At 36.3% G+C, this 25,159-nt stretch overlaps 1 protein-coding gene across 7 annotated transcripts in view; it reads left to right on the top strand.

Annotated features, from left to right (window-relative positions):
* The window catches only part of NEO1 (neogenin 1), a 240,569-nt gene that overhangs the window by 128,718 nt on the left and 86,692 nt on the right, over nucleotides 1-25,159 (top strand). For all 7 annotated transcript variants that reach the window (XM_061430300.1, XM_061430303.1, XM_061430297.1 and 4 more), the window contains exons 6-7: nucleotides 14,671-14,825; nucleotides 16,369-16,489. In XM_061430300.1, the coding sequence (XP_061286284.1) occupies nucleotides 14,671-14,825; nucleotides 16,369-16,489 (276 nt within the window). The remainder of the gene's footprint in view (nucleotides 1-14,670; nucleotides 14,826-16,368; nucleotides 16,490-25,159) is intronic.

The raw sequence follows: 25,159 nt of genomic DNA on the forward strand, positions 1-25,159 counted from the left end.
CAGCTTGAGCATCTCGAAGTTCTCAGTTCATGTACTGTTGAAGCCTGGCTTGGAGAATTTTGAGCGTTAGTTTGCTAGCATGTGAATGTCTGCATTTGTGCAGTAGTTTAAACATTCTTTGGCATTGCTATTTTTTGGGACTGAACTGAAAACTGACCTTTTCCAGTCCTGTGGTGACTACGGAGTTTTCCAAATTTGCTGGCATATTAAATGCAGCACTTTCATAGCATCATCTTTTAGGATTTGAAATAGGTCAGCTTTAATTCCATCACCTCCACTAACTTTGTTCGTAGTGATGCTTCCTAAGGCCCACTTGACTTTCACTCCAAGATGTTTGACTCTAGGTGAGTGATCACACCATCGTGGTTATCTGGGTCATGAAGATCTTTTTTGTGTAGTTTTTCTCTGTATTCTTGCCACCTCTTTCTAGTATCTTCTGCTTCTATTAGGTCCATACCATTTCAGTAGTGTCTTAATGGTTTGTAGTTAAAATAGCTTACTAGTTAATGGTTCCAATCTTTTACTGCTAAAAACAGCAAGCAGAGAATACCCTCATGTCTATGTAAATATGTGAGTCTGTCTGTTAGATGTATCTCCCAAGGTGAAATGCTGGATTTTAAAGAGTATAAGCAGCTTATATTTTGCTTTACTATACTTTCTCTCTATGCTTTGTATCAGTTTGTATTAATTCCAAGATATATGAGAGAATGTCCATTTCTTCTACTCATATCAACCTAAGAGGTAAAAAAATAGTATCTTGACATTTTTATTTGCTTATTTTTATACAAATGAGGTTTAACATCTTTTCATATATTTAGAAATTGTGTATTTCTTTATTATACACTGTCCATTCATATCCTTTTCTCATTTTTTAACAAGACTGAGAGCGTTTTACTTTAATTTATTAGAACTTTTATATGTTAAAGAAATTAGACCTTTGTGTGCCCTCTCCCCCATCTTTTAATTTATGATAGTTACTAATGATGCACAATTTTATGTAGCACAGTATGTTTACCTTTTATGGTTTCTTGGTTTGTGTCACACTTCGTCCTTCTTCCAAGATTATTTTTAAAAATCTCATGTTTTCTTTCTAGTCTGTTTATGGGTCTGTTTGTTTTTAACCATTAAATCTTAGATATGGGCTTTATTTTGGTATAAGAAATAAGGCCTGAACCCAGCATTATTCTTTTCTGAATAGCTACATCATTTCTAGGGTTATTTACTGAGTTAGGCATCTTTTCCTCCTGATTTAATGTGTCACTTTTATCATGAGAATTTCATATATGCCTGGGTCTTTATTGGTGGCTCCATTCGTTTGCACTTTCTTTTATGTCCTTTAGTAAAATTTTACAGTTATCTTCTTATAGGTTTTTTACTTTCCTCATTAGGTGCATACCTATTTAATTGTTTTTGTCATTATTGTGAATTATATTTTTAAATTTATACATATATCTTATTGTATATGAGTGACATAGAAAAGGATGTTAAGCATTTATACTGCTAGGTGAAAATTTTATGTTAATTCTAATAGCTTTTCAGTTTACTGTTTTGGCTTTAATTTTTCCTTTTTAAATTTTCTAAGAAATACAGTACCACTGTTAAAGAGTCAAACCGTGTTAACAACATAAATCTTCATTGTCCCATCCTCATTCCCACCCCCTTCCTCAGAAGTAACCTCCATCATCAGTTTAGTGTATATACCTCTCAACTGCCTTTAAAAAGCATTTGCAGATGTGTACATCTAGAAATATATAGTTTTTGTGAATAAATAGGACCATCCCATCCATATGTGTTGCTCTACAAACTGCTTTTTGACATTGCTTTTGACAGTCCTTAGATTATTCCATGTTTATACATGTCAGACTGCTCAGTGTTTAAATGCTCAAAGCAGTGCTTATTTATTAAACTTTTAACATACAGTTAAAATGTTAGAGATTTTGTAAGAATGCTGATAGTGAATCAGAGGGTTTAGGGTGGAGGACACAAATCCTGTGTTGCTAACAAGCTCCCAGATGATGCCAATGCTGTCGTTGGTCCTACATTTTGAATGGGAAGGCTATAACATATCCTTCAGCTAGGTGTACCGTAGTTTAGTTATTATCTGGTTGATTAAAACATTGAAGTTTCCCCTTGACCACAAATAGTATAACAGTACACACTGGAATTTTTCCATGAAAGGTTACTTGAATGTTCTAGTAGTCATTGCCATGGTGTACTTGTTTGGGGGAACAGATTTTTCCAACCTCCCCCCGCTTATCTATATTTTTCTTTTTTTAAATTGTACTAAGTAGGCCCTCTAGTAGAATGTTAATTACTCTTACTGATAATGGTTCTTTGATGGGAACATAAAACTTGTATAGCCAGTGGTAATATTTATAAAATTTTTATATATGAAATCACCTTGACTAGCTATTCCTGCTAGGATTCTGTTCTCCTGAAGATCTTACACATGTGTACAAAGATCTGTATACAGAGATGCATATTATCTGTAATGACAGATACCACAAAAAAGACAAATAAGTGAGTCCACTTATATGAGGTACTTAGAGTAGTCAAATCATAGAGATGGAAATTAGAATGGTGGTTGCCAGGGACTTGTGGGAGGCCGCAGAGTGGGGTGTTACTGTTTAACAGGTATAGCGTTTTCAGTTTTACAAAATGAAGAGTTCTGGAGATGGATTGTGGTAATCGTTGCCTCAACTTATGAATGTGCTTAATACCACTGAGTCGTGCACTTAAAAATGATTAGGATAGTAAATTTCATATTTTGCTTATTTTACCCTTTTTTTTTTAATTTGAGGGGGAAAGTATGTGGTAACAAGTCACTCTGCTTGTTTCCCAGTTATCCTCCTATGAGATAGCCACTAGACCAGTTTTCTGTGTATCCTTCTATGCATCACTGGTAGTTACATCTCTTCCCTTTGAATTCACATCTGTATAACACTTGATCTTCTTCTCTTAAAATGTCATACCTTTTTCTTAACAGTTTGTTAAACACGTTTTTATTATCTCACTCACAGCATACAGTGAAATGTCTTTGTAGCTTAGTAGTTGCTCATTTAAATACCTGTTTAATAATTGAGCAAACAAATGAATTTTGTGGTCCTGGAAGGCACAAGAATTGGGGAGTCTCTGTGTATATAGAAAGGTGGTGATGTGTACAGTGTTCTCCTTTAGTGACCTCTCATGTGAGGTTCTCACACCTCAGCACGGTAGAGTAATCTGGAAAAACTTGTTAAGATGATGATTCTGTAGCTGTTTGGAATTCTCAAGCATGTGTGGTGAAACCCAACAACCAACACTTTTCTAAGATCTTTGCATTTCTCTGCATGTAGTCTATGATTTTCTCTTGGAGAAACATTGTCCTCAGTCATTTGTGCACTTCTACAGTGCTGAAAGGAGAGAGCTTACACATTGAGTTCAGCTATTTTGGGAGCATGTCTAATGTATGTATAATACAAAGTGAAAATAATCAACCTTGAGGCCTCCATGCCTTCTCTGTGTAAACATGGCACAGTTAATGGTCCTCATGATAATAGAGGGGCATCATTCAAAAAACGCAATTCAGTCTTGTCAGGGAAGAGAAACCTATATTTAATAAAGATTTTTGTGACTTCTTCACACATAAAAAATCATGTTTATAGTGTTTGTCCAATTTAAGAGCTTTAAGAACCCTAAGACTCCAAGTTTGAGAAACATTGCACTAGGAATAAATTCTACGATCATATAAGCCAGTTTATAAACATAAATGTGAGCACTGAAGTTATATGATTATTAAGATTTTATATTATCATAAACATTTAAAAGCACATTTTAAAACGTATGCAGAAAATTCACAGCAAAGATAGATTTATTAATTTCTATTGGCGAAGCAGTGGTATAAAATATTAAATCCTTGAGAAACTTGAGAATGCTTGAAAAATTCTTGTTCTCAACATGTAATTTTCTGATAGTGCTGACTAGTAGGATTTTTACAATTCAGGTAACCATTGATGTCAACAACTATTGAACAACAGCACTGAACACCTGTTATGGTTTAGGCCACTGAGGTTTCAGTAGTAAATAGGGCAGTGATGGCCTAGGAATGAGAAAGAAAGGGCAGGGTGTGGGATGCTGTGGATTAGGAAAAGCTTCTTTAAGGGATTGGGGTTTTTTTTTTTTTTTTTTTAATTTTATTTTATTTTTAAACTTTACAGTATTGTGTTTTGCCAAATATCGAAATGAATCCACCACAGGTATACATGTGTTCCCCATCCTGAATCCTCCTCCCTCCCCATATCTGAAGGATGAGTACCTGTTAGCTAAGTTGAGAAGTAGGGTTAAGGAAATGCAATGCACCTGGGTGTGGAGGTGCAGGGAGAGGATAGAAATATAATTTCAAGGTCATGTGACAACTCTGTCTTTCTGTTGCTTCATAACTGGTTTCACCTGTTTCACCTGGAGATTAAGGGAAACATTTACCTTCCTTGGAACAAGAAGCTTTCTCAAGAAGTATTAAGGGTTCCAATGTATTTTTGTTCCATTAGTTGAGCCAGTACTTAGCATATTTATGATTAGACTGTCAGACAACATCCATGAAGGAATTTCAGGTTGTTAAAAATGCTTGGGCTTTATTTTGTTGGGTTTTCTTTAAGGACTTACATGTAATCTTGTGAATTATTGAAAAGAAACTTAAAAACAGCAAGTGTGAAGCTTAACATAAAATGGGCAAAATTGCTTTGTTTCTCTATTTAAAGTACTTTTTTAAGGATTTCAGTGCTTAAATGTTTCAAATCAAACAATAGAAACTCCAACATTTCAGAGCTAATGTAAACGAAAACTGGTATATCTTCTAAATAGCAGCATAGTCAAGTAACCTTGAAACATTGGTGTTGGTGTATTGTTTTTGAATTGAGTGGCAATTTCCAGCATTGTATAACACTGATGTGATTCACTGATGTTCCCAGTAAGGGAATTTTGCAAGTATAATATGTTTTAGTATTAGGTTCTACTTGTGCATTTAGCAATTAAAATTATTTGTGTAATGATGATGGCATTAGAAGGGATAGGGAACTGTCAAAGAGAATTTGAAGGTTAATTATCTTGTTGGTAACGAAATGCATAATCTTCCATTGGGATGCTTATTTTCTTATGGTAATTGACTCATTTGCTCTCTGGTTATCAATTTAACTTCCCAGCCACAAACATCTGCTCTTACATTGTGTTTAATTGGGGTGAATTCTATCTACAGAGAAGTTAAGATCCAAAGAACATTTTAAAGGTATTATTTTATGATTCATGAAAGGGAAAAGTAAATGATGAATGGAACATTGTGATGATTTTTTTCTAATAGTCTTTGAAAGTCTGCTTACTAAAAATGCATACTAAAATTATAATTGGATTTTCTTTTGAAGAGAATGTTGCTATTTTTCAGAATTATGTACTCTGCCTTAAGGGGAGTCTCAGTCCTTTAGATGGAAAAGGCAATGGCACCCCACTCCAGTACTCTTGCCTGGAAAATCCCATGGATGGAGGAGCCTGGCGGGCTACAGTCCATGGTGTTGCTAAGAGTCAGACACGACTGAGCGACTTCACTTTTACTTTTCACTTTCATGCATTGGGGAAGGAAATGGCAACCCACTCCAGTGTTCTTGCCTGGAGAATCCCAGGGACGGGGGAGCCTGGTGGGCTGCCGTCTATGCGGTCGCACATAGTCGGACATGACTGAAGCGACTTAGCAGCAGTAGCAGCAGTCCTTTAGACTTAAGGAATATGTCAGTTCCTCAGAAACAAGGTACCATAGGGGTTAAAGACTGAAGGCTTCAAACGTGGGAAAGATCATTTCGTGTGTATTTATTTAATCCAATAAAGAGGGATGGGTACAAATTGTATGTGACTATTTGCTTACAATTTTTTAAGTGGAAGGGTAAATCATTTTTTAAAATGTTCATGGTTACCTATAGTTGAAGAGAGGGAAGAGCGTAGAGAAAATAGGGTAGAAGCAAGACCTCTTGGAATATACCTTTTTTTTTTTTTTCCTGTCATATCCAATCATCTTTTATTTTATTTTATTTTTTAATTTTATTTTATTTTTTAATTTTATTTTATTTTTAAACTTTACGTAATTGTATTAGTTTTGCCAAATATCAAAATGAATCCATCACAGGTATACATGTGCTCCCCCTCCTGAACCCTCCTCCCTCCTCCCTCCCCATACCATCCCTCCAGGTAGTCCCAGTGCACCAGCCCCAAGCATCCAGTATCGTGCATTGAACCTGGACTAGCATCTCGTTTCATACATGATATTTTACATGTTTCACTGCCATTCTCCCAAATCTTCCCACCCTCTCCCTCTCCCACAGAGTCCATAAGACTGTTCCATACATCAGCGTCACTTTTGCTGTCTCGTACACAGGGTTATTGTTATCATCTTTCTAAATTCCATATATATGCGTTAGTATACTGTATTGGTGTTTTTCCTTCTGGCTTACTTCACTCTGTATAATAGGCTCCAGTTTTATCCACCTCATTAGAACTGATTCAAATGTATTCTTTTTAATGGCTGAGTAATACTCCATTGTGTATATGTACCACAGCTTTCTTATCCATTCATCTGCTGATGGACATCTAGGTTGCTTCCATGTCCTGGCTATTATAAACAGTGCTGCGATGAACATTGGGGTACACGTGTCTCTTTCCCTTCTGGTTTCTTCAGTGTGTATGCCCAGCAGTGGGATTGCTGGGTCATAAGGCAGTTCTATTTCCAGTTTTTTAAGGAATCTCCACACTGTTCTCCATAGTGGCTGTACTAGTTTGCATTCCCACCAACAGTGTAAGAGGGTTCCCTTTTCTCTACACCCTCTCCAACATTTATTATTTGTAGACTTTTGGATCGCAGCCATTCTGACTGGTGTGAAATGGTACCTCATAGTGGTCTTGATTTGCATTTCTCTGATAATGAGTGATATTGAGCATCTTTTCATGTGTTTGTTAGCCATCTGTATGTCTTCTTTGGAGAAATGTCTATTTAGTTCTTTGGCCCATTTTTTGATTGGGTCATTTATTTTTCTGGAGTTGAGCTGTAGGAGTTGCTTGTATATTTTTGAGATTAGTTGTTTGTCAGTTGCTTCATTTGCTATTATTTTCTCCCATTCTGAAGGCTGTCTTTTCACCTTGCTGATAGTTTCCTTTGATGTGCAGAAGCTTTTAAGGTTACTTAGGTCCCATTTGTTTATTTTTGCTTTTATTTCCAATATTCTGGGAGGTGGGTCATAGAAGATCCTGCTGTTATGTATGTCAGAGAGTGTTTTGCCTATGTTCTCCTCTAAGAGTTTTATAGTTTCTGGTCTTACGTTTAGATCTTTAATCCATTTTGAGTTTATTTTTGTGTATGGTGTTAGAAAGTGTTCTAGTTTCATTCTTTTACAAGTGGTTGACCAGTTTTCCCAGCACCACTTATTAAAGAGATTGTCTTTAATCCATTGTATATTCTTGCCTCCTTTGTCAAAGATAAGGTGTCCATATGTGCGTGGATTTATCTCTGGGCTTTCTATTTTGTTCCATTGATCTATATTTCTGTCTTTGTGCCAGTACCATACTGTCTTGATAACTGTGGCTTTGTAGTAGAGCCTGAAGTCAGGTAGGTTGATTCCTGCAGTTCCATTCTTCTTTCTCAAGATTGCTTTGGCTATTCGAGGTTTTTTGTATTTCCATACAAATTGTGAAATTATTTGTTCTAGCTCTGTGAAGAATACTGTTGGTAGCTTGATAGGGATTGCATTGAATCTACAGATTGCTTTGGGTAGTATACTCATTTTCACTATATTGATTCTTCCAATCCATGAGCATGGTATATTTCTCCATCTATTAGTGTCCTCTTTGATTTCTTTCACCAGTGTTTTATAGTTTTCTATATATAGGTCTTTAGTTTCTTTAGGTAGATATATTCCTAAGTATTTTATTCTTTCCGTTGCAATGGTGAATGGAATTGTTTCCTTAATTTCTCTTTCTGTTTTCTCATTATTAGTGTATAGGAATGCAAGGGATTTCTGTGTGTTGATTTTATATCCTGCAACTTTACTATAGTCATTGATTAGTTCTAGTAATTTTCTGGTGGAGTCTTTAGGGTTTTCTATGTAGAGGATCATGTCATCTGCAAATAGTGAGAGTTTTACTTCTTCTTTTCCAATTTGGATTCCTTTTATTTCTTTTTCTGCTCTGATTGCTGTGGCCAAAACTTCCAAAACTATGTTGAATAGTAATGGTGAAAGTGGGCATAGCAAAAATCAACAAAACTAAAAGCTGGTTCTTTGAAAGGATAAATAAAATTGACAAACCATTAGCCAGACTCATCAAGAAACAAAGGGAGAAAAATCAAATCAATAAAATTAGAAATGAAAATGGAGAGATCACAACAGACAACACAGAAATACAAAGGATCATAAGAGACTACTATCAACAATTATATGCCAATAAAATGGACAACGTGGAAGAAATGGACAAATTCTTAGAAAAATACAACTTTCCAAAACTCAACCAGGAAGAAATAGAAAATCTTAACAGACCCATCACAAGCACGGAAATTGAAACTGTAATCAAAAATCTTCCAGCAAACAAAAGCCCAGGTCCAGATGGCTTCACAGCTGAATTCTACCAAAAATTTAGAGAAGAGCTAACACCTATCCTGCTCAAACTCTTCCAGAAAATTGCAGAGGAAGGTAAACTTCCAAACTCATTCTATGAGGCCACCATCACCCTAATACCAAAACCTGACAAAGATCCCACAAAAAAAGAAAACTACAGGCCAATATCACTGATGAACATAGATGCAAAAATCCTTAACAAAATTCTAGCAACCAGAATCCAACAACACATTAAAAAGATCATACACCATGACCAAGTGGGCTTTATCCCAGGGATGCAAGGATTCTTCAATATCCGCAAATCAATCAATGTAATACACCACATTAACAAATTGAGAAACAAAAACCATATGATTATCTCAATAGATGCAGAGAAAGCCTTTGACAAAATTCAACACCCATTTATGATAAAAACTCTCCAGAAAGCAGGAATAGAAGGAACATACCTCAACATAATAAAAGCTATATATGACAAACCCACAGCAAACATTATCCTCAATGGTGAAAAATTGAAAGCATTCCCTCTAAAGTCAGGAACAAGACAAGGGTGCCCACTTTCACCATTACTATTCAACATAGTTTTGGAAGTTTGGGAATATACCTTTTTTTAAAAAATTTATTTAAAATTGCCAGAAAGGAGAAGCAAAATGAAACAAATGACTCTAAATGTGTAACTACTTGGTAGTATAGCCACACAGAGAGTTAAAATTCCAAGTGAAAGAAACTGTTTCAAATAAATGTCACATAGTAATTGGACAATAAACACCTAGTAGAATATGCACAAGGCCAAACTCCCAAAATCCTCAACTTTTTTCTCTTGATGGAAATGTGGGTACTGTTATTCTGAGTCTACTAGGTGTAAGATAAAGCGTATAAGGAATTAAGTTGGCATCACTGAGAACAGAAATTTTTTGCTTGAGAGAAAGGAAATAGAGATGTAAAATGAATAGGTTCCAGTTAAAACCTATAGTCCCAAACTTAATTGGAGATACTAAAATGAAATCATAATTTTATATTTAAAAAGTACAGATTTCCTGGCTTTATCCACAGTAGGGCCTAAAATCAGTGACCAGAAGATACTAAAGACCACTTGGGTCATGTCAAAAAGGACTCAGGAAATTCCAGTGGATCTAGGCTTCTTTTGGTCAAAGATGGGATAGTATGAAAATGAAAAGAGGGTTAACTTTAGTGGATTGAAACAAACCAAATATATTTTAATCCACGAACTCATAATAATACTTTTAAAAAGCCTTCACTGATCACATTTGGGATGTGATATTAGAGAACCAGATCATTGTTTTGAAAATTGGTAAGCCCAAGAAAAGAATCAAGCATTATCCTGTTCTTTCTATAAGCGTTATACTTAAGGATAACAAAATAGTTGATGAGGAGAATCATAGAAAGGAAGATTCCACATTGTACAGGGGTTGAGTTGCTGCAAATTCAGCCCAATTTCTTTGTAGAAGGAGTGATAGAATGAGTAATACTGTTTTGCAACTCCTTTTGTGATTATCAAAGGCTTTTAACATCACGAGAGACGCAGTCACACATTATGAACCCTCCTGATGGAAGGACAGGGCACTGCCTGTGAAGTGGTCTCTTACAAAGAAGAATGGATTTGGAGCTGAAAGACCATGAATTGATAACTGGCATGATGTGAAAAGCTCTTATGAATAGATAAGAAAATTGTGAATACTCTAACTGAAAAAATAGCAGAGTACATGTGTAGATAATTCATAGAAGGATAAATATAGGTGACTAACCAATGTTTAGAGGTCAACCCTAAATATTCACTGAAAGGACTGATGCTGAAGCTGAATTTTGGTCATCTTATGCAAACACTTGGTCATCTGATGCAAGAAGTTGGCTTAAAACTCAACATTCAAAAAACTAAGATCATAGCATCCAGTCCCGTCACTTCATGGCCAATAGATGGGGAAACAATGGAAACAATGAGAGACTTTAGTTTGGGGCTCCAAAATCATTGCAGATGGTGACTGCAGCCATGAAATTAAAAGACACTTGCTCCTTAGAAGAAAAGCTATGACCAACCTAGACAGCATGTTAAAAAGCAGAGACATTACTTTGCCAACAAAGGTCTGTCTAGTCAAAGCTGTGGTTTTTCCAGCAGTCATGTATGGATGTGAGAGTTGGACTATAAAGAAAGCTGAGTGCCAAAGAATTGATGCTTTTGAACTGTCGTGTTGGATAAGACTCTTGAGAGTCCCTTGGACTGCAAGGAGATCAAACCAGTCAATCGTAAAGGAAATCATTCCTGAAAATTCATTGGAAGGACTGATGCTGAAGCTGAAACTCCAATACTTTGGTCACCTGATGTGAAAAACTGACTCCTTGGAAAAGACCCTGATGCTGGTAAAGATTGAAGGCAGGAGAAGAGGATGACAGAGGATGAGATGGTTGGATGGCATCACCGACTTGATGGACATGAGTTTGAGCAAGCTCCAGGAGTTGGTGATGGACAGGTAAGCCTGATGTGCTGCCGTCCATGGGGTTGTAAAGTGTCGGACATGACTGAGCAACTGAACTGAACTGATGCAGACAGACAACTGATTGGAAAAGTCCCTGATGCTGGGAGTTATTGAGGGCAGAAGGAGAAGAGGGTGTCAGAGGATGAGATGGCTGGACAGCATCACCAATGCAATAAAAATGAACTTGGGCAAATTCTGGGAGGTGTTGAGAGACAGGGAGGCCTGGTGTGCGGCAGTCCATGGGGTCACAAACAGTCAGACACAACTGGATTACTGAACAACAATAACCAATGTTTGAAAAGAGTTAAATTCACTATTAATAAGTTTCCCTGACTTCATCTAGTTGTGCAGACTTTATTTTCTTGATTGTGTTATTATGTTACTTCTTAATATTATATACATTCTTATCTTCCTTGGCTTCTACTGCTTACTTGGGATTCTGCCTGCTCTCTATACTCTTACTCTTCATTTACTCAAATTATAAAGTTAGGCTGGACTTCTTCCCAGGACCTGAACCCATCTAGTCAGTGCTATAGATTAAAAAAGTGAAAAAAGAGGAAAGAAGATCAGAAAGAAAGAAAGAAAACTGTCTCTGCTGCTGCTAAGTCGCTTCAGTCGTGTCCAACTCTGTGTGATCCTGTAGACGGCAGCCCACCAGGCTCCCCCGTCCCAGGGATTCTCTAGGCAAGAACACTGGAGTGGGTTGCCATTTCCTTCTCCAATGCATGAAAGTGAAAAGTGAAAGTGAAGTCGCTCAGTCTTGCCTGACTCTTAGTGACCCCATGGACTGCAGCCTACCAGGCTCTTCCATCCATGGGATTTTCCAGGCAAGAGTACTGGAGTGGGGTGCCATTGCCTTCTCCGAAAACTGTCTCTAGTTCCAGGCAACATGGCCTATGTAGATAATCCCAGAATTATCTATAAAAAGTTGCTGAAACTAATGAATATGTTAGGCATAACCATGGGATAAAAGGTCAATATGCATAAATCAGTTTCATCTCTCAATACTAAGTGAACAATTAGAAACTAAAAAAAAAAAGTACATGCCACTTATAGTAACATCAAAGTTTTTGAAGTACTTAGGGGTACACGTAACAAAGTGTGAACAAAATTTGTATATTGAAATATATAAAACATTGATGAGAGAAACCAAAGCTCTAAATAATAGAGTGAGAAACCATGTTCATAGAAGGAACACTCAGCGTTGTTAAGGTGTTAAATTGCTGCAGATTCAGCCCAATCACAATCAGAATTCCAGCAGGCTGAGCACGTTTTAGCCCAGCTGTTTTTTATTTTTTTTTTTTAATGCCTCTGTTGTCATTATTTGATATAGGGAATTCCTTGTCATTTGGAACTTCAAACAGAAGTTTATAAGTTCCACTTGTCATGTATGTTGTAGGAATAGGAAATTACGGCATTATGTGGGAAGCTGGACTAGATGTACTTTTACCCTTTAAATTCAAAATCTTCTTGAATCTTGTTATTTTTAAGCCAATAATTTACAACTTTGGGTTAAGGGGAAAGGGAGATACTGGAATTGCCAAGCTTTTCCAGATATATCTAACTCGTCCCCAAAGATTCTGTCTCTACCTCCCATCCTTAAAAACCATTTCATGTAATGAAGAGTGTTACTAATGGAAGTGTGTGTGTTGCAGTGAGTGAACTATTTAAGGCCTCTAATGTGACATTAGAGAAAAACATCTACTTCTGCTTTATTGACTATACCAAAGCCTTTGACTGTGTGGATCACAACAAACTGTGGAAAATTCTTAAAGAGATGGGAATACCAGACCACCTGACCTGCCTCCTGAGAAATCTGTATGCAGGTCAGGAAGCAACAGTTAGAACCAGACATGGAATAGCAGACTGGTTCCAAATTGGGAGATGAGTACATCAAGGCTGTATATTGTTACCCTGCTTATTTAACGTATATGCAGAGTACATCCGGAGAAGGCAATGGCACCCCACTCCAGTACTCTTGCCTGGAGAATCCCATGGGTGGAGGAGCCTGGTGGGCTGCAGTCCATGGGGTCGCTAGGAGTCAGACACGACTGAGCGACTTCCCTTTCACTTTTCACTTTCATGCATTGGAGAAGGAAATGGCAACCCACTCCAGTGTTCCTGCCTGGAGAATCCCAGGGACGGGAGAGCCTGGTAGGCTGCCATCTATGGAGTTGCACAGAGTCGGACACGACTGAAGTGACTTAGCAGCAGCAGCAGCAGCAGAGTACATCATGCGAGATGCCAGGCTGGATGAAGCACAAGCTGGAATCAAGATTGCTGGGAGAAATATCAATAACCTCGGATATGCAGATGACAGCAGTATGGCAGAAAGTGAAGAAGAACTAAGGAGCCTCTTGATGAAAGTGAAGAAGAACTAAGGAGCCTCTTGATGAAAGTGAAAGAGGAGAGTGTAAAATCTGGGTTAAAACCCAGCATTCAGAAACTAAGATCTTAGAATCTGGTCCCATCACTTCATGGCAAATAGATGAGGAAACAATGGAAACAGTGAGAGACTTTATTTTGGGGACTCCAAAATCACTGCAGATGGTGACTGCAGCCATGAAATTAAAAGATACTTGCTTCTTGGAAGAAAAGTTTTGACCAACCAAGACAGCATATTAAAAAGCAGAGACATTACTTTGCCAACAAAGGTCTGTCAGTCAAAGCTGTGGTTTTTCCAGCAGTCATATATAGATGTGAGAGTTGGACTGTGAAGAAAGCTGAGTGCTGAAGAATTGATGCTTTTGAACTGTTGTGTTGGATAAGACTCTTGAGAGTCCCTTGGACTGCAAGGAGATCAAACCAGTCAATCGTAAAGGAAATCAGTCCTGAATATTCATTGGAATGACTGATGCTGAAGCTGAAACTCCAATACTTTGGCCACCTGATGTGAAGAACTGATTCCTTGGAAAAGACCCCGATTCTGGGAAAGATTGAAAGCAGGAGGATAAAGGAACAACAGAGGATGAGATGGTTGGGTGGCATCACCGACTCGATGGAAATGAGTTTGAGTAAGCTCTGGGAGCTGGTGATGGACAGGGAGGCCTGGCATACTGCAGTTCATGGGGTCGCAAAGAGTTGGACACGACTGAACAACTGAAGTGAACTGAATGTGACATTTGTATTTCTTTAGAGGGTGGGTTACTCATCGATCTTGACTGAAAAGGAAGATAATGTCGGTTTTATCAACTCTTTTTGAATTGTAACCGTGGCTCTTCCAAAATGGTTTAAATCTTAGGGAAATAGACTTTCATATTCATTTTTAAAGACAGCTTAGAACTTTCCAATTTTTCAGTACAGTCAACTTAGTAAATATTTCTCAACAGAGAAACTCAGAATTATCATTATAATTATTCTGCCAGTTAAGTAGACCAGAATATCATTTTTTAAAGATATGTTCCTAACATATGTTTAAAAATATATGTTACGTTTTTCTAAAAAATGTGAAAGTCTCAAATAATTAAAAACTTTATGAATTCTGTGACTTTTTAATTGTTTGAAATACAAATAGCTATTTTTACTTTTATTAATATCTTAATTTCCTTTCTATTTTAAAGCCCAACCTGAATTCCTGAAGCAGCCTACAAATATATATGCTCATGAATCTATGGATATTGTGTTTGAATGTGAAGTCACTGGAAAGCCAACTCCAACTGTGAAGTGGGTCAAGAATGGGGATATGGTTATCCCAAGTGATTACTTTAAGATTGTAGTAAGTATCTTTCAAAGAAACTTAGCTCTGAAACCTTTAAGTCCCTTTAAATGTAGTCACCAAGAGATCTGTTATCCATAGTACATGAACTGGTGTATTAGGATGAACATAGAAAAATTCACTTAGAATATAATCTTTTCATTGGCTGATGAGAAGGCTAGCCCAGAAATGTTTTGGTAGCTCATATACGATCACAGAGGAAACCAGTGTTCGAACTCAGCCTGAAATTCACGTTCCCTGATCAACAGTCTTGTCCTCCTACTCAGACATACTAGCATTTTTAAATACAGCCTGCACCACTTTCTGGATAATGATTATCCTGTGTGTGTATTCACATGCCCCCGTCGTCTTCATAGCTCTGTAGTCAAGGAGCAGAAATCTGTCCTTGTTATACTGATGCTCAAGCCCTTCAAAATAAGTATACCCAGTGTTGGGCAGTTGTTGTGAAAATAGACATAAAGATTCTTTTAAAAAGTAAAGCAAAAGTAATTATTTAGCCTTAATCTATTAAGAAGACTCAGCCATTTCTGCTTTTTACTTCATAGATATATAGTAAATGCTAGTAAAGAACACCTGCAATCCGGGAGACCTGGGTTCAATCCTTGGGTTGGGAAGATCCCCTGGAGAAGGGACCAGCTACCCAATCCAATATTCTGGCCTGGAGAATTCCATGGACTGTATAGTCCTGGGATCACAAAAAGTTGGACACAACTGAGCGACTCTCACTTTCACTTTAGTAAATGTTATCCACTGTTACTATTATTATCATCTAATATCCTTATAATAGCATTATCTAGGTTTTAAAAAAGTGATATATCTTAAGATGCATATATGACATTCATAGACATAATCAGAAGTAATTATAGTTGTTAAAGACTTAATGTCTAATTACAAATTTCTCACATAAGTAATTCATTCTTCATAGGAATACAGTTTTCTATTTTTAAAATGCATAATGTTTTATGTTACAAAAAAGTAATTCACAAGTATTTAATCCTAATTAAAAAGCAGCATGTTACAGTTAACTTAGCATTTTACTCTTTATCATTATTTTCATCCTATTATAAAAAATCTTAAACTTATGTTGTATTATATCAATAGCAATAATGATAGTTGACATTCATATCGTACTTGATAGTTTAGGAAAAACTTTTATATAGGGGGGTTCTAATCTGCTATAACAATAGATATTAGAAATAATTTTAAGAAAGTGCCTTGAATTCACAAATTCAGACTTTCACTGTGGTGACTTAGTATTTCATGCCAGATATTCCCACCAAGCAAAAGTATAAGTTTGCATGCATTGCAGACATGCCTTCCTATAAGGATTGAATTCTTAATTGTTGATGATAGTGCTTCCTTTGCTAGTTAAGTCAGTACCTTGTCATTAAAACTGAGTCAACATGTTCATAGGTAAATAATATTCATTATATGAATCATATAATTGTACTTGTTTTTTTTCCTCTCCAGAAAGAGCATATCCTTGAGATTTGAACTAATGTTCATCAGTTGAATCATAAAATTTTGTTTTTTTCTTCCTCAGAAGGAACATAATCTTCAAGTTTTGGGTCTGGTGAAATCAGATGAAGGGTTCTATCAATGCATTGCTGAAAATGATGTTGGAAATGCACAAGCTGGAGCCCAGCTGATAATCCTTGAACATGGTAAGAGGGACTGAAATAGTAAGCTGAGAGAGACTGTGTGTGAAGAGCTCATACCTATCAGAGGACCTATCACTCCAGGATACCTAGTGATTAATAAACTGTTTATAAAGGCTAATATATGGCATAACTAAGAGAGAAAAAATAGCCATCTAAATTATCTTTTTTTAAGTGACTGAGAAACACAGTTTTGGATACTGTTGCAGAGAAATTGGTATTAAGAAAGGAAAAACTGAACATTTATAGTCTTAGACAATAAATGGATACTCTTCAGATTTAATCTTAATCTTACAAATATATTTCTAATCTATTAAAGTAGAAAAACTTTAATGTTTATTTTGCAGTGAATTTTTCTTTAATTTTTCCAAAGTAAAAATTAACTTGCCTTTTCTGATTTTCACACACCCAAAAAATACTTACTAAAAATTCAGACAACATTGAGAAGTAAAAAGGGGAGAAAAAACTCATTTTTTTTATCAGTCAGGGTCAGTTCTAAGGAAACCGCAAAGTAATTTCACTTAAAACCAAATTAAAAAATTAAATATTGTTTGGTAAAAATCTATTAACTATAACAGGGGATTGAAGTACCAAGGAATTGGCTAGTAAGAAGTAAAAAGAATTCTAGTGAATATAAAAGAATGGCAGACATAGGAGCAGCCACAACCCATAGGTCTGAGAATGTTCAGGAAGAGGCCTCTCTCCGGACTGATCCAGACCATGTTGGAGAGGATGTGGCCATGGTTTAATGGGTGATGGAGAAGCAGCCATGCTCCCATCCCACAGAAGCTTGCTAAAAACCTGCTGTCTAGTGTGCTGAGGAAAAGTTGTTCACAAGGAGATGTCTCAGTGAAGGCATTCTGCCTTAAAAAAAAAAGAATACACCAGCAGAGTTGGGGTACTGAAGGAAGCTACTCACCAGCACTCTGTACTGATAAGGTTTTAACACATGTCAGCTGGCAAAAGGAGAAATAATGTAAAGGGCTCAGCTTCATTTTTGCAGAGCAGGCAATGAAGTATGAATGTGGAGCTTAAATAGTAAATTGATTACAGGCACATGCTTTAATCCCTGCCATCTAGGAGTACTGGGTATAAGCATGCATAGATGTGTATATGGTTTTATAACCTGTTTTCTTGCAACAGCATGCTTTGGACATGTTTCCATATCATTGAATATACATCTGCATAAACATTTTTCATTGTTGAATAGTATGTATGCACTTTGTTTTATATAAGTGATTCCCTATTGGTTAATATTTAAATTGTTTCCTGTTTTTTATTATGATGAACAAGGCTATGCTGAACTTCCTTATATGATTATTTTCTCATACTAAATTATTAAAAGTTGAATTGTTGGATGACACTTTTATGTGAAATTGATAAGGGTAGCTGTTGGGTATACTATTTGTTTTAGCAGGAAAAGTGTTTTTCATTTTGTGCATTTCTCAAGAATGCATAAGGAAGAGCTGCTTTAGACATCTGATTTGATATCTGAGTCAAATTTAAGTTCAGGTTCCATTGTGGTCAGGAAAGCTCATTGGCAAAGATGGCATCCACTCTGGCTTTTCACTCAAATAGCATATAGGATTTTTATATACTGGTTTGAGATGGGGACAACAGAGGATGAGATGGTTGGATGGCATCGCCAACTCAATAGACATGAGTTTGAGCAAGCTCCCGGAGTTGGTGATGAACAGGGAAGCCTGGCATGCTGCAGCCCATGGAGTCGCAAAAAGTCAGACATGATTGAGCAGCTGAACTGAACTGACCTGTGTTTTATCCTTTTTGAAACAAGCTTTCAAAAACAGACATTTTGTGAGCTACTGAAAATTTTTAGTGACCTTGTCAGGTATGCCTTAAGGATGCATGGATTCCAAGAAGGAGAGTAAATGTCTTGTTATTATTTTTGGTATTTTAATTTGCGAGATAAATATTTCTGCAGAAAACTAAAGGAAATTATAACAATTTATAAAATCTTATCTCTGCCTTTCTGAAGTTTTTGATATTGTAAGGGATGTGAGAGATGTGCATGACTTGAATACCCAGTCCATAATAATTCAAATAAGGCAGCATACAGTTTAGGAGAGAGGAATTCTATGTGAACAGGGAAGTTTTTCATGCAATGTGTTCCCTTTGTAATAGACTTCAAATGATAGGACCAGATGTTAAAAAGAGGACCTGGCTCAGTATGGAAACAGAATAATTAGAGTATCTGTTCCTATGGAAAGGTGGCGTGTTGAAGCAGAACAGGATCAGATTAATCATGGCCTTAGTTACAAGCAATCAAAGCAATTCTGTAGTAAGGGAGTCTAATAACAAAGTCAGATTTAATTAGAAGACAGTGGCTGAAGAAATATTGTTATAAGACCATGAGGAAATAATAAGTACTTGTACTAGAGAAATAGAATCCTAATAAAGAGATGGTAGTATCTAATTCAGACTTTATCAACTGATTGGGTGTAAAACATTATTATAGAGGAATCAGATATACTTCTAAGGTTTTATTTGGATGACGGAAAAAATGATGATGCCTTTACAAAAATAGAAGAAGAAATTTAATTGAAGTGGAAGGAAACTTCTACTCAAGCTGTAAAGAATGTACATAGAACATACCACCCTCACCTATGATCAAAAGCTGGATCATCTACAAAACCATAATTTCTGTGAGCCCATCAGAGAGCTGAGCTTGCAAAACAACCAAGTAACCTAAATGGCAAAGAATTAGACAACCCTCCTCTCCCCAAGAATGGGTCATGAATTGTTTGACCTTTGGTAGAACACGAGAGAAAGAGATGGCTGCCATAGAAATGCATAAGAAGAAATTAACTAAAATTTTAACAGAATTTTGAAGACTAAGTATGGCCTAGTTTGGAATCACTGGGGGCCTCAGATAAAAGGGGAGTTCACACTTGCTTGCAAATATATTTCCCTGGGGCTTCAGAGGATGTTCAGTGTTAAGACTGGGGACAAGGTAGAGACTCGAAAAAAGTCGTTTTGGTGGAGTAAAGGTGAAGGAGGTGCTCTGTGGATGCTGGGAGAGGTACGAAGCCCCTCCCGTTTACTCAGACTCCCTTCAGCCTCCAACAAGTAGGGGAGGGGCAGAAAAACTTACTTCATAAATCACTGGCAGGACATTAGAAGCAAAGCTACTCTGCTTCTTGGGGGAGGACCATCTGGTCTCTAGGACACAGGCAAAGACCCACTGCTGCTGTGGAAGGGTAGAAGAGAAAACTCTTTACCTCTGAAAGAAGTGCATAAAACTGCCATGGGCCCTATGATCCTACACCAATAGCTAAGAGAGGTCTTTACTAGGAAGAATAGGGAACTACCACTAAAGACCAACACAAATACAAAGCAGATTCTGGCTGCCATGAAAGAAGAGGCACCAGTGCTATCTAATACTGAGGCTGTATTGTGTGCTCAGTTGCTGAGTTGTCTCTGACTCTCTGCAACCCCACGGACTCTCTCTAGCCCACCAGGCTCCTCTGTCCATGGGATTCTCCAGGCAAGAATACTGGAGTGGGTTGCCATGCCCTCCTCCAGGGAATCTTCCCAACCCAGGGATTGAACCCACGTCTTCTGCTTGTCAGGTGGATTCTTTACCATTTTGCCACCTGGGAAGCACCCATATTATACTTGATCTTAGCTAAAATTGTATTAGGACAACTGAAAATCCCACCTTCCCCAACCATGACCTTATCACCAAGTAACAAATATATACTGGTCAGGAGCTCATTCTTATTTCTGCCTTAAACCACCACTATTTTCTGTGTCTTATTTTATCTACTTAAAGATAGGATTTATCCCCTTACTGGTTTTTCCTTCTTACCAATTCCAGTTACTTAAGTTATTTCTAATAGAACCTGCATCTATCCTGCTGATTTTTAAAACACTTCTCTCTAATCTCAAGCTTATGTATATCATTTAAAAAATATGATAGTCTAACTAAAAGAATCTGGGAAAGGGAACTTATATAGAAAAAATAACACTTCACAATTCTTGAATGTATGAAAAAGTGAAATATGAAATCAGTGTAGGTTGAAAGGATCATACATTATATGGAATAAACAATTTGTTAGTGATTTGGAAAGAATTAAACTATATATTTACCTTATATCAATGAAGAGTTGAATTAAGAGTTAAAATTTAAATTAAATCCATAAAAATGTTGAAAGATGATAGAAGAGTCTCACCATTTACAGTACACCAGGATTTATTAATTCATTCACCATTTAATAAGCATTTAGATTATTTCCAATCTATCATAATTTAATTTATAAAAGAAATGAAGGAACACAGATGAAAAATTTGGTGTCTCAGGATATAAAAATGTAAATGCTTTATATGTAAAGTATGAGAAATACTTTAACTAACTAAAGAGGACAAGCTAGGGAAGAATATAAGAATTACAGAAATTTGTTTGGATGGTATCACCGACTCAATGGACATGGGTCTGGGTGACTCCGGGAGTTGGTGATGGACAGGGAGGCCTGGCGTGCTGCAGTTTATGGGGTCGCAAAGAGTTGGACATGACTGAGTGACTGAACTGAACTGAGTGTTGTGAATGTAACAGGAATGCACACAAATGGATAGGATAAAGTGACTGGCATAAGCATATAATTCACGATATGGCAAAGATAAAGATAGTTTCTAAACATGACAAATGTTTCACCTTACTTAAAGATATAAAATTAAATCACTTTTGGTGATATGCCATTTTTACCTAATAAAGATTTTATATGTGTTAATGAACATTCACTATAATGTTCATTTATTATGACTGGTTAGGGTGATTATGTTTATGTCTTTCACCCTCAGTGAAAATGTAAACTGTTACATCATTTATTAAATCCATTTGGACAATTATCTTAAACATTACTGACTCAACCCATTAATTGTTATTTTAGGATTTTTCCCTAAGGAAGGAATCAGAGATTAGGACAAAAACTATTAATATCATCACTGGTAATTAAAAGAGAAAAAAGGTAGGGATACAGAGAGAAGAGTTAGGAAATGACTTGCATATCCCCAAATAGAGGAAATAGTTAAAATAAGTATAGTGCAAACTTATGATGGCAAAGTTATTTGGCCATTAAAAACCATGCCTTTGAACAGTCTTTACTGGTAGCAGGGAAATCTTGGTCAAGTGGTAAAGTACAAAATAATATGTATCAAATAATCCAAATTTAGTTGAAAAGATTAATATGTTACACACTGAGACATTCCCACACCAAAATTTCTCAGTTTTCTAAAATAGCTCTATATTACTTTTATAATTAGTAAGTTTTTTTTAATTAATAAGCAAAGCCATCTTTTAGTCAGTGCTACAGTTTAGAAAAGATACCAAATACATAATTTTGAGAACTTTACCAAAAACATCATGGATAGCAGTTAAGAGTTACAAATAACACCCTTCACAAGAGAGCTGGGCTGTGTATCAGGAAGTAAACAGAGCAAATTCTGATAAACCTCATTGATATCCTTTGATTTAGTGGAACAAGGACCAGAGACTCAAGTAGCCTGCGGGAGAAGGGTAGAGTCTGACCCACTTGGAACTTTTTCCTTTGTGTTCATAGCATTGTAAATCTCCATGAGCATATATAGCATTTCCCAAATCTATTTGGCCATGGATTTTTTTTTTTTAAGTAGACCCATGAATATCTTAAAAGGTGCAATTTGGGAATCGTCGATGTAGAGGTATTCAAAGGAGGATGGACAAGATTAAAGTTGGCAAATAGTGGCCCACAGGCCATATCCAGCCAGCCTCCTGGTTTTGTGTATAAAGTTTTATTGGACACAGCCACAGATGTTTGTTCACAGATTGTCTCTGTCCAGTCTGTAAAAAATTTTGACTCTATAATGACAGAAGTGAGTAGTTTAGTCTGAGACTATATGTCCCCCAAGCCTAAAACATTAACTCTCTGGCTCTTTATAAAAAAAAATTTGCCAGGCACTCTACTCTGGTACATATCTTTTAGCCCTGATAGTTTGTGAGAGTCAGTGAAAGTCTGTGTCACTTACATTTTTTTTTAATTTAAAGAAGTTTGGGTAGGTGGGGAAAAGCAGAAGAGGGGCAGGAGGTTGAGGATAAAAGGACAAGAGAAAAAGTCAGACTTGGTATGTGGATAACTAGAAGAAGCACAATGGTGACTAACTCCAGGGAGGACCTGTGATGGAGATCTACGAACCACAGAGTCAGGTAGCACATCTTCATTGCTACCTCTGAGACACTTGAGCACTAGAAACACCACGGGATAAATTATGGAAAGTGGAAAGAAACTTGTTGTGATGGTGCTTATCTTCCTATACCTTGTTTAAAAGTAACGTGAAAGTATTTGAGCATCTTTGACACAAAGTCTTATTTTTGTAAAAGGAATTTTCCGATTCTCCTTGGAAGTGTGTAGCTGTAAATCCTGACCATCAAGATGTTGGCTAGTGTTTGGATTCAAGAAGGTACTTTCAAGCACCCACAGTTGGGCTGTGATATAATTGGATAGCATGATTTTTAAGTAAATTATCACCTATGAACATTAAATGAAATTTCATAATTATAGTTAAAATATATGAAACATCTGTGCAACAACACTAGGACACGGTTTCTAATCAAATTGGGAAGTATTATTTGAGAATGAGTATGTCTCAGACATACTTCCTTTCCACCCCTGCAGCTTTATTGAGACATAATTAACATATAAAACATTGTGTAAGTTTAAGGTGAACACTGTGTGTACAATGTGATGGTTTGATGTATGTGTGTGTGTGTGTGTGTGTATAGATATATATGTATGTATATTGCAAAATGTTTACCACAGTAAGGTTAGTTAACACATCCTTTTGTTGTTATGGTGCAAACATTAAAGTTCAATATTCATACCAACTTTCAAGTATCCACTACAGAATTGTTAACTATAGCCAACATGTTGTACATTACATCCCTAGAACTTACAACTCTTAAACTAGTTTATACTCTTGGACTTCTCCCCATTTCCCCATCTCCCAACATCTCCCCATTTCTTCCATCCCTCAACCCCTGGCAACCACCATACCATTCTCTTGTTTCTCTGAGTTTCATGTCAAACATACTTCCTTAATATTAAACATTTAAAATGTAATTTTTAATGTTTACACATGCATTTTTGGAACAGTAATTCTTGATTTTAGAAGATTATGGCTTTAAAGCTATTTAACACGGCAGTATTATTTGCTGCTAGTTCAAATTATTGCATTTTATGCTAATATACTTTCTTTTATAATCATGTTTGAATTTTTTTAAGTATTAGCATATAAATTATTGCAAGTATGAGTAGTAAGAAATAAGGTAAAATGTGTTTTTGTCTGTTAACTTTTTATTACCCTTTCTTCCTGTCAGTTGGAATTTAAAAATAGATTCTAAAACTATCATGTAAGGCTAAAATATAAAAACACAAATGTAATTTTTCTCTGTACATTCATTCATGTCAAGTCTGATAATTGGCAGGTTTTTCGTTCCAGTAAGGGAAAGAGGATTGATGAAAAGGGAGTAATGTGAACTTGTTTTTAGTAAAGGAAATTCATACTTTACCAACTCATTAAATGACTTCTAGGATATTATGGCCATGGGAGATAAGGATACATATACTGAATTTTACTTTTTTTTTTTAACAGAAGCATTTGTAAAAAATTCCATTTTGTATCTGAGGTAAATATTGAGTAGTAGAAGTTCTGGAATAAGTGACTAATGACCTGGCAGGATTAAAAGTTGGCTAGATAGCAGGAAATTGTTAGTCATTAGTGGAATATTTTAAATCTGATGCACTAGAATGTATAATAGTTGGTGTTGATTTTAATTAAAACATAAATTCCAGTTAGTTTTTTGCTTTTTTGTACTAGTAATTATGGGCTTCCCTAGTGGCTCAGTGGTTAAGATTCTGCCTGCCAATGCAGGAGACATGGGTTTGATCCACGGGTCAGGAAAATCCCCTGGAGAAGGAAATGGCAACCCACTCCAGTATTAGTGGGCTGGGAAATCCCATGGACAGAGGAGCCTGGAGGGCTGCTGTCCATGGGATCACAAAAGAGTTGGACACAACTTAGTGACTAAACAACAGCAACAACTAGTAATTATAACTATAAGAAAAGTCTAAACTCAAGATAGTTGTGTTGAAATTTGACTTCTTAACATGAATTCCATGTCTAGGAGCTTTCAAATATTGAAAATGCATCTAATGTCAATCCCTGGGTTCTAGTTTTTATCTGGCATTAACTTGCTGAGTGATTGGATCAGGTACTGAAATTCTGTGATTTTTAAATTTTATATGTAATTAAGGAATTAAATGATCTGAGGTCCTGCATCACTCAAATAATCTATTAAATGTAGTTTTAGAAATAGATGCATTAAATATAAGGTGCTTTTCAAGATACCCTTTCTGTCTAGGTATTAAAATAGATAGATACATTATTTGTAGAAAGATTAAGGCATTCCCAGTTAATAATTTTATGTTACCTGCTACAGTGTGTATAATGAAACAAACCTGGAGCTCAAAATCTGAATGCTTCATGTCTTAGCCCTACTAAGGTGAGGTAATCTCTGAGTATCAGTTTTCTTATCTTTATAGATAAGAAATAATAATAATAGTATGAACAATAATCAATAGTATAAGCAATAACCTTTCCACAGTACACCTCTCAGGGGCAAAT

The sequence above is a fragment of the Bos javanicus genome, chromosome 10 (assembly GCF_032452875.1).
Source record: "Bos javanicus breed banteng chromosome 10, ARS-OSU_banteng_1.0, whole genome shotgun sequence".
Lineage (NCBI taxonomy): Eukaryota > Metazoa > Chordata > Mammalia > Artiodactyla > Bovidae > Bos > Bos javanicus.